Source organism: Tupaia chinensis, unplaced genomic scaffold (assembly GCF_000334495.1).
Source record: "Tupaia chinensis unplaced genomic scaffold, TupChi_1.0 Scaffold000539_1, whole genome shotgun sequence".
Taxonomy (NCBI): domain Eukaryota; kingdom Metazoa; phylum Chordata; class Mammalia; order Scandentia; family Tupaiidae; genus Tupaia; species Tupaia belangeri.
In genome coordinates, this window is record NW_006160052.1 from 519,851 (window position 1) to 530,865 (window position 11,015).

General features: G+C 44.4%; 1 protein-coding gene across 2 annotated transcripts in view; it reads left to right on the forward strand.

Moving 5' to 3' along the window:
• Positions 1 to 11,015, forward strand: part of ENTPD1 (ectonucleoside triphosphate diphosphohydrolase 1) — a 117,552-nt gene that overhangs the window by 95,664 nt on the left and 10,873 nt on the right. For both annotated transcript variants that reach the window (XM_006157313.3, XM_027775260.1), the window contains exons 4-7: positions 1,900 to 2,050; positions 4,616 to 4,775; positions 5,878 to 6,117; positions 7,652 to 7,912. In XM_006157313.3, coding sequence (XP_006157375.1) covers positions 1,900 to 2,050; positions 4,616 to 4,775; positions 5,878 to 6,117; positions 7,652 to 7,912 — 812 coding nt within the window. The remainder of the gene's footprint in view (positions 1 to 1,899; positions 2,051 to 4,615; positions 4,776 to 5,877; positions 6,118 to 7,651; positions 7,913 to 11,015) is intronic.

An 11,015-nucleotide genomic window follows, 5' to 3' on the forward strand; every position in this document is an offset into this window, starting at 1 on the left:
AATCTTGTTTTACAGAGGAGGAAACACAGCTCTGGGGATGAGTGCCTTGCCAATAGCAGCAGAACCAGGACAGGAATCTAGGTCTCCAAGGGCACGCCCGCCTCCCCTGAACTGAACTGTCCTGTTATCTATTGATTTTCTTCCCAGTTAGTTTTCTTTTAAGGTCACAGTACACATTAGAGTTGTTGGCAGTTCTGTGCTCTCTACTCCACTGAGCTCCAACTTCTCCACCTGGCCGCGTAAGATAGTATCTTCAACTGGACCAATACACAGTGTATTCATGCTAGGAAAATTCATTTTACAAGCAGTAATGATATACAGTGATCGAATGTATTAAATAAACAAACAAACAAATAAACAAACAAACCATGAAAAAAGAATACTTAGTACTCCCAGCATTTTTTTAAAAGAGGGATCTGTTGCTCTAACTAGCGCTTGCTGGAGAGACAGAGAGACAGAAAGCGAGAAATCACTCCCTAGGGAGATGGCCATGCCACAATCCCTTCTCCTCCATTCTCCTCTCAGGATTTTTGGACATGCACCTGGCATGTTTTAAGATGCCAGGTCTGAGTCTCAAACCACAGCCAACTCTGTGGGAGTCCAGCAATGTAACTATTACGCCATTTGCTGGTCCCTTCCGCATTTCTTTTTTTTTTTTTTTTGGAGAGGTTTTTGCTATAGGCGTGTGTGCTCACCAGAGAGACAGAGAGGCAGAAAGCGAGAAATCACCCCCCTCCCCCCAGGGAAGATGGCCATGCTGCAGTCTCCTCCATTCTCCTCTTGGGATCTTAGGCATGCATGTACACGCCCAGTGTGAGTTTAAGCCACTGGGTTTGGGACTCAAACCACGGTCGACTACATGGGAGTTCAGCAACATAGCCATTATGCCAACTGCTGGTCCCTCTTCCAGCATTTCTTAAAGCCCATATCCCTAATTTTGTTGGCTTTTATTTCATTCACTGCCTCCCATTTTTTAGATGTTGGGTTTTGTTGTTCCGTTTGGTTTAAATCTAGCAGATGTCTTTCTTCTGAGACTCATCCCATGAGCATTTGGCTTAACAAATCCAATATTTTCTCCTCTCAAAAGAGCCGTTCTTTAGTTAAGCAAACATTTAAGGCTGAATTTTCTGAATTGAAACAGTTAACTGATAAGTTAGAGCTGATTTTCTCATTTGAGTTAGGCTAAAAAGGCTGTTTAAAACATGCAAACAATCAGGATAACTTATTTGAATAATTATCTTTAAAGCAAACACTTGTGAAGCTCTAACAGTGCAGATAATTTATCTTACTGTGAGATGAAAGCATCGAATGTTAATTTCAAAAAGCTTGAGGAATCTTGGCTCTAATCCTCTCCATAGCAACAGTTAGTTCTGCTCTAAAATTGGAAAAACAGTCTTAACTAGGAAGGCAGGTCATTGAAGCAGAAAAGTCACTGAGGAAAACAGATTCTATTCCTGTTTATTCTAATAAAGAAAAAACCCACCTCAGACATTTTAGGGCATTGGGCATAATTCAACTAGTTATCAGTTTCCGTTTTTTTAGTAAAAGCCAATGTGTCTGGTGCTAAGCTGAATTTTTGTTCTAAATGTCTCTTTATTTAGATCTTTTAGGAACTAGTGTTGTTAATTACAACTCTGTGGAAGAAATACTGAAAAGATTGTTATACAGTCAAATGAAAATTGTACCATCTAGTGACAAAATTATTGAACACTGGATAGATCCGACCTTAAATCTGTAAATTAAATTAGATCAAGATAAGGTCCACTCTTCTACCCACTAAGTACATATCTCATCAGAAAATAGTTTTCTTAGAAAATCGTGTATTTTGCTCTCATATTGTCAAGGTATATCCTATACATTTTTTTTAAATTTAAATTTATTATCCTCATCTTTCCATAGGTCCTGGAATCTCAAAATATGTTGAGAGAGTCAATGAGATAGACGATTACCTGGAAGAGTGCATGAAGAAAGCCCAGGAAGTAATCCCAAGGTCTCAACACCACGTGACACCCATTTACCTGGGCGCCACAGCAGGCATGCGCTTGCTCAGGTAGAGCGGCTGTGTAGTGCCGGAGTTAGGCTTGGCAGTCCCAGAGGCCCCGACATGGCGGAGGGCCACGTTTCTCCAACAAACCCTCTTAGGGAATGGCGGAGGGCCACGTTTCTCCAACAAACCCCAAACTGTACATCCCAGAGTTTATACTTACAAAAGGAAATTTCAGCAAGTGACTGAAACTCCCAAACTCTTAGCACTATAATATAATGGTAGGATTTTAAATATATCAGTAGAGTCCTCTTAGGGACCAGCAGGTGGAGTGGTGGTTAAGGCGCTGGACTCCCACATGGCTGACTGCAGTTCCAATCCTGGACCTGAAGGCTTGAAAATCACACCAAGCACGTATGCGTGCATGCTCAAAATCCCAGGAGGAAAATGGAGGAGAAGGGATTGCAGCATGGCCATCCTCCCTGAGGGGTGCTTTCTCATTTTTCCCTCTCTCTGTCTCTGGTGAACACACACGCCCTATGACAAAAACCTAAAAAAAAGTCCTCTTGTCCATCGCTCCATGGGAATCTCAAGGGTGTGGGTATAGGAATAAAGAGACCAAGCCTATATATTCTGGGATGTGGCAGTACAGATTTAGGTATCAGTATCTGGGAGTAGAAAGACTAGAGGAGACTCAGGCATTCCAAGACATGAATGGTCACAATTAGCACATTATTGGTCACTGTTTAGTACCTGTGTGCATTGTATCTTTACTTGTGCATTCGTTTATTCATTCAGCATGTCCAAAATACCTACTGTGTCCAGAATATGGAAGTAGTTGACTTGGCCCTCAAGGAAATCAGAGGGTTTTTTTCCAGAGGGCATGTGCACTTGCCAGAGAGAGGGAGAGAGGCAGAGAGACAGGAAGGGAGAGGGAGAAAGCCCCTTCCCCCACAGAGTGCGGGCACACTGCAATCCCTTTTCTCACATTTCTGTATTCCATTGGCATTTTGGGCATAAACACACATGTACCCTGTGTGTTTTCCAAGCCATGGGGGCTGAGATTCAAACCTTGTGGTTGGTCATGTGGGATCTGGCTCCCTTAACCAGCAGGCCATGGGGCTGGCCCAAGGAAATCAGAGTTTTGATTCAGGGTGATCAATTCTTAAATGGAAGAGTGCTCATAGCCACCATATGAGTACCCTTGTCCATGCCCAGGGAGGTCAGGAAGACTTATTAGAGGAAGGGATACATGAGATAAATCAAAGAGAACAAGTTTGGGGGGGAAGGCAGAGCAGACAGCATGCATTCATTAACCAATGTTTCTTCAGGTCCTGTTAAGTGTCAGACACTGTTCCGATTGGTGCAGATACAGCAGTGAACAGGACAAGTCCCTGGATCCGTAAAGCTTGTGTTCTAATGGACGTGCAGATGTTAGGTCACTCACCTGAGGTCACATACCTCCTGAGTGGGAAAGTCAGAGTTCTGGTGGGAGTCCAAGAAGGCAGACTGCAGAGCACAAAGTGGCAGGAAGGCCATGCTAGGTGGTTTCGAGTTTATCTTGGAGACAGTGAGAAGCCGTCTAATCTATTACACAGCTGGCGATACTGGTAGAGAAGCTGCCTTGGACAGGAGAGAAGACAGGAATGAAAGGAAATCGGTTAGTAGGTAGGGAAGCCATTCAGGTGGAAAAACTCAGGGATCTAATATCCGATGGAAGGTCACATCCGCTCACCCAGAGGGTGTCAGTGTTGTAGATCCTAGATCTTGGAGGCAGTCATAGCCCATCTTTTGTATGACAACTTTGGAAGTCTCCTTGTTTAACTCTCAAAGTCTCAAGTAGACCTAAGAACCATTGAATAATGTGAGGATGATTTTTCCCAGTGTGGCAGCAAGGAAGGTTAAGTGTAAGTCTCAGGTCATTTGTCACCTAGTGTCTGCAAAGCTCAAGTAGAGTCTGGGTGCATAACGCAGTGGCTAATCCAGCACATACCAGCTCTAGGTGCTGATCACACAGTGCCTAGCTATCGCTACCACAGTAATGTTAAGAGCGTTCAATAATGTTTTGAGTGGGAACCAGCAGTTAGTGTAATGGCTATGTCACTGGACTCCCACGTAGTCGACCGTGGTTTGCGCCCCGGACCCGGGGGCTTAAAACTCACGCCGGGTGCGTGTGCGTGCGTGCCCAAGATCCCGAGAGGAGAATGGAGGAGAAGGGATTGTGGCGTGACCATCCCCCTGGGGGGTGATTTCTCGCTTTCTGTCTCTAATGTCTCTGTCTGTCTGGCGAGCGCACGCGCCCTATAGTGAAAATCTCTCCAAAAAAAAAAAAAAAAAGAAAGAAAGAAATAATGTTTTGAGTGAGGGAACAACAGAATAAAAATGGTATTTTAGGAAAACCAACCTATGCAAGGATGAAAAGAATTTGGAGAGAGGAGGCCAAAAGATTTGTTCTGACTTACCTAAAAGGGGGATTTGTGTGACAACTATGTGTAGCGTCCCCACCTCCTTGTACCAGCATGAATCACCAGTGTGGTATGGTTCATAGAACATTGCATGGAAGCATGAGATGAAATGAGTAGGTGTAGTTATTAAAACAAAAATAATAACCTTGGCTCTTCCTTTGTGTAGGTTAGAAAACGAAGAGTCGGCAGATACGGTCCTGGATGAAGTAACAAGGAGCCTCAGCAAGTACCCTTTTGACTTCCAGGGTGCCAGGATCATCACTGGCCAAGAGGAAGGTGCCTATGGTTGGATTACCATCAACTACCTGCTGGGCAAATTCACTCAGGTGAACTCACCACACCTATTGTGGTAGCTTCCTGGAGGCCAATGCCGTATGTGGGTTGCTAACCAGAATGAATGATGGGTGAATGAAAGAATAAATGGGGGCCGGCAGGTGGCACGGTGGTTAAGGGTGCTGGACTCCCACATGGCCAACCGTGGTTTGAGTCCTGGAACTAGCATTTGCTTTCTCACTTTCTCTTTCTCCCTCTCTGGGCAAATAAAATAAATAAAGTTAAATAAAATAATTCTTTAAAACCAAAAGAAAGAATAAGTGAATGTATTCCCACATTTGTAAGAGTCACCAAAGGTGTAATTCTACAAGAACTTCCTCTATTGGAGATAAGGAAGCCATGTCTTCACCTTGGGGAGATATAGAGGAAATTAAATCTCTATCACTAAGAATAAGAATAACCGGGGGCCAGACTGGCATACATAAGTAAACCGCAGTGCTCTGTAAGGCAGACCCATATGCAAAGGTGGCTGGTTCATGTCTAGAGAAACCTACCTGAGAGTGCTAGGTATGCGTGTGTCTGTGATCCAGGCTGGCTGATGCTGGGAAGGAGGCCTAAATACCCTGTTGGGGGTGCTCTCTCTCTCTCTCTCGTAGAATAAACAACCTTTTTGTAAAAAAAAAATTAAGAGTAATACAGCTAATATTTGCTTAATGCTATGTGTCTTATGCTTACACTTTTCATGAGCTGTCTGATTTCATTCTCCAAACAAAAGTTATTTGGTACTGTTATTATTATAGTACCCCCTGCTTGGGGCCCCAGATTGACACTTAGAGTGTATATTTAAGATTCTGTCCAGATCTCACAGCTGATGAGAGCCTGGGAGGGGATTTGAACTGAAGTCTATCTGGCCAGACCCCTTGTTAGTAAGCCCTAGTTTAGTGATACCACTTCAGTGTTGCTGCAATCTGAGCTGGGTCTTTGAAGCCCCCTTTCTCTTGCTGTTGATTGGATGCAGGCTCTGGAACTTCCTGTGAACTTTGCCTCACCCCTAAGCTCCTGCTGCTTTGCCTAAAGAAGTCCCCAGACCAAGAAATAGTGTGAGAAGCGGGATGTCCCGAGAATTGTACCACTGGTGACTCTATTCTCTTTCAGACATCAGGTTGGGTCGGCCTAATTCCAAATGGCAACCATCAAGAGGGAACCTTTGGAGCTTTGGACCTTGGAGGAGCCTCTACACAAATCACTTTTGTGCCCCAAAACAAGACTATTGAGTCCCCAGACAACGCTCTGCAGTTTCGCCTCTATGGCCACGACTACGACGTATACACGCACAGCTTTTTGTGTTATGGGAAGGACCAAGCACTCTTGCAGAAACTGGCCAAAGACGTTCTGGCAAGTACTGTATAACTGAATCCAGACTGCCCTCCCCACATCTGGGCCTCCAACCTCCACATCCTGTTGTTTTCTCTTTCTGATTTGGTAATCGGTCTGCAGTTGGTTATTGCACTTCCCCAACCTTTTCAGGCAAGATACTGAACTGTATCTGGTCAACCCTTAAGGACTGTTCCACCCAGACATCATCGCCTATGTTTGTTTACGGAACTATCTCCAAGGCCACTATGCAAATCCTTTCTTAGGAAGTAGTTTCTCACCCTGTGGGGCTTATAATGACATTTACATGCTAGCGTATTGTGCTTTTTTTTTTTTTTTCCGGGGGATGGAGAAGTTCAATTTACAGTTTTGTCTAAAGCACTTTTTAAGCTTCCTTTCCTAAAAACTACAAAAGAAAGGGTTGTTAGCAATGACCTGGAGAGAAGGAGGCAGGGAAAAAGCCACTTCCAAGAAAACAGTTTATTAATCAGCACTTCAAGCCTTGTCCCCAGATGCCTTCTGCATTTCGAAGGCAAGAAAAGCTAGACATGCTCAACACCATGTGAGTACCAGGCACACCCTGACAGATAAACACGGAGCGAGGGTGTCATAGCCAGCTGCTCCTGTCTCCACTGGAGGACCAGAGACCAGTTCTCTGCTCATCTCCAAGGCACATTCTGTGGTTCTCAAAACCACTGCCAATAGGACTATCACCTGGGAGTAGGGCCTGCTGAGAGCAGATGCTGAGCTTCAGAGCTCTGCCAGCTGCTTACCCACGGCAGCCCCTTTTCTTCTCCTGTAGGTTGTGAGTTCAAACTCCTACTGTCTTAAATAACCTAAGGCCTTTTCCAGCTCTTGGAGCTTCTGATTCTCTGAAGTGACACTGGGGGTGGGGGTTTAAACAGGGGAGGCAGAAGGCTCCTGGAGAACTCCCCCCAGGCTCAAACTTTTAAGAACCTTGGGAGTTTTCCAGGTGAAGCTATTCTTGAACTATGTGAGTAGGACTAAGCCTTCAGGGATATTCAGCCTTTTTTTTTTTTTTTTTACAAAAGAGATTTTTGCTACAGGGAGCATGCACGCTCCCTGGAGAGACAGGGAGACGGAAAGCAAGAAATCATCCCATGGGGGAATGGCCATGCCACAGTCCCTTTTCCTCTAGTCTCAGGATTTGGGGCACTCACCCATGCACATGTGCCTGGAATGAGTTTCAAGCTGCCAGATCCGGGATTCGAACTGGTGGACTCCGTGGGAGTCCAGTGACGGAACCATTATGTCATCTGCTGGTCCCTTCAGGGATATTAAAACCAATGGCACTGTGGCCCAAGTTGAACAACATCAGCATTCTATGAATAGTCAAATACATTTACATCAGATACCACCTCTAGCATTTACTCTTTTGTTTTGTTTTGTTAATTCCCGAGGGTGAAAAGGGCAGGGCACTGATCCATCCCTGGGCACGGGAATGCTGTGCAATGCCTGCACAGTGATAAAGAGAGATGGTGCCTTGTAGCCCACACATTCCTACGTGATGCCTTCAAATGATTTTTCTGTTCAGGAAACAAAAGATGGAACCCTCAGGGACCCGTGCTTTCACCCTGGCTATGAGAAAGTGATGAACGTAAGTGAGCTTTTCAGCACTCCCTGCACCAAGAAATTCAAGAAGACTCTTCCGTTCAGTAAGTTTCACATCCTGGGTACTGGAGACTATGAACAATGCCAGCAAAGCATCCTTGGGCTCTTCGATACCAGTCACTGCCCTTACTCTCAGTGCGCCTTCAATGGGATTTTCTTGCCACCACTCCAAGGAAAGTTTGGGGTAAGTTTATGAAAGGATGAGGTATACCGGTTAGGGTGATTTTGGTTGCAAGTTGTAGTTATAGACATGTCTAAAAGGTTTAAATAATAGGATTTCTTTTTCTCTCACATAATAGTAAATCTTGCAGTAAATAATTTGGAATGGATTTTTTGGCTTAACCACGAAGGAGAACTTGGGATCAGCTTCTCCATTATCTTCACGGTCTTCTCGTGGTGCTAAGATGACAGCTACTGCATCACACTTTATATTTTCACATGCAGAGCCAAAGCAGAAAAGAAATCTTGAAGTTTCTCTTGCACACATCTCTCTCCCATTTTGCAAAAGCACCAACAGACATTTTACCAGATCTTGTCAGTCAAACTTGATGAAATGCACACTTCTAAACCAATCTATGATAAAAGGAAATGGATTTACATGGTTGGATTAGACTAATTTGTTTTTTTGTTTTTTGTTTTGAGAGATTTTTGCTATAGGGCACTTGTACTCGCCAGAAAGACAGAGAGACAGAAAGCAAGAAATCACCCCCCAAGGGGGGATGGTCATGCCGCAATCCCTTCTCCTCCATTCTCCTTTCGGGATCTTGAGCACGCACACACATGTGTCTGACATGAGTTTAAGTCACCGAGTCTGTGACTCGAACCGCAGTCAACTATATGGGAGTCTAGTGACATACCCATTATACCAACAGCTAGTCCTAGACTAATTTTTATTCATCCCTTGGGGAATCTTTCCTGAGTGCACTTCCCTCTACCTGGGCAAAACCAGGCTTCTATCAACAAGGAAGAAGGAAGGGGGTTCACTGTGGGTAGGTACCCATTAGAGTTTCCCATAGGAGGCTTCTCAAATGCCAGAAGCAGAAGCAGCAGTTCGATCACTTGGCTCAGGGTTTTCTTCTATAAACACATTTAAGAAGTGGCCAGTCCGATAGAGCAGCAGGTAAGCCCTGTGCATAAGAAGCTAGATCTCACGTGGCCCAGCCGTAGTTCAGATCTCTGTCCTGGTGACTTGAAAGACATGCCAACCATCTGTGTGCACAAGCCCCAAATCTCTCTCGCTCTCTCTCCATCCGTCCATCCACACACATATGTCAATATAAATGTCATGTAATATGCACACACTTATGTATAAATGTTATATATGTGTGTGTGTGTATATGTGTATATACATATATATATATATATATATATATATGTATATGAAACTCAGGAAATCCCAAAGAAACATTGACGTGGCATTAGTCTTGTTCTATTTTGAAAAACTGAAGGATTATTTGAGTCCTAGCTTCAAATGTACTCTTTCCTTAACTAGTCCGGGATAAGATAAATTATGAGGAGACTTCACAAAATCTGCAGAGAAATGGAAATGAAGTACAAGTTTATCGTAGTACAATACATTTTCAAATCCATGTGTAGTTTTTTTCATAATACGTATTTTCTATGAACTTTTTGAAGTCGCCTTGTGTTTGCACAGAGGCAATAGAGGTACCCCTTGATCTGCTCATTATTCAAATCCCATTATTTTGGTCCTGGAAACCCAACATTATTCTTATAGTTTAGTAGTATATCACAAAATTAGCTACTTAAGCAGTACATGTACATTTCCTCGTTTATTCATTCACCATATCATTTGAAGAAACAAAGGCTTTGTCTACCTTCACACTCTCTCCCGTTTCGGAAGACAGATCAGCAGGTGAAGGAAGGTCGGCTGAGTCCGCCTCTCTCTAGGGCCTCAGCAAGAGAGTTTCCCATGAGATCTCGTGTCCTAGCCCTGTGCCACACGAAGCGCTGCATGGAGGAAACACAGGCCCTGTAGCGACTAGCTCTTGTTCAACCCGCAATTTCTTGTGAACTGTATGCCTTCTTCACTCCCTTGATCTCTGGGAAAATAGCACACAGTGCCGTGGACCCAGGCTTACCTTGGCTGGCCCAGCCCGCAGTGCCCCTCTCCTCAAGGTTCCTGAGGGAAGCAGGTGATGGGACACAATGGGTACAGTAATACTTCATTATTGGCTCCAAGAGCAAATTCAGAACATGCCAGACTCTCTCTTGGCTGCTCTGTGGCTGTGACTTGTGATGGTGCCTACCTTGGACTTTTTTTGGGCCGGGACCCGTGACTTTGGTCAAACTCCCGAAAGAAAAAGGGGGTGCCATGAGAGGGAGGCAGGTGACTAGGGCTGCTAGAGACAGCCGGTGACCTTTTTCATTCCATTCACGGCTACAAAGTAAATCTGAAGGAAAATGAACGTACCCGTATGTGGTGACTTTTTAACTTCACTGAAAGCCTTGCCTCCTGGGTTGTATGACCCAATTCCTGTCTTGAAGTTTGAGCAAACCCTTCCTCCTTGGGAGGAATGGAATTTCTTGCTTTTGATTGAGATTCATCCAACCAAGATAGGGAGAGGCAGGGGTTGGAAAACAGTAGAGCAGTCTTTAGGGCTTTTCTGTTTGGTCCCTTAGCTCTTCCTCAAATTATTCTCATAGCCTTAGGAGCCTTATGGGCCTCACTTGGCAGGTCCCTTACATTAGCTCGTTGCCTTCTCAATAGGCTCTTTGTACATAGCCCTCAGGGTCAGCACTGTCTTTTACCTATTCCTGCTTTGGCAGTTTCTTTCTGCTTTGGACGTTTTTTGCCTCCCTGTAATTTCTCCCTAAAGCCCAAGGTTTTGGTTTTTTTTTTTCTTTTTCATTTGTTTCTTCATTTCAAAACTGGGGACAGTAATACCTATCATGTTGGTAGGTAGTTGTGATGAGTAAGTACAGCAAACAAGCGAGACATGTGACAACTGGCTCTCTGGGGATGGGGAGCCAATCTGTAGCACTTGCCAATTCCCATGGTGTAAATATTCTTATCACAGCCTATTTCAAGCTTTTGACATGATTATCAACTAGCTCACAAAAATCCTGAAGCGGGGTCAACTCTATGGCACAGTAGCAATATGCTGCTCAAGATAATTTGGATCCCACAGGGCAACCAGGATTCAGATCCCTGGCCCAATTCACCTGCAACACAATGGGCACATGCATGAGTGCCAAGATCTGGCAGGCTGGGCGCTGGAGGAAGGGGACTGCAGTGCAACTAGACTCTGAGGAGAGTGCTTCTCTTT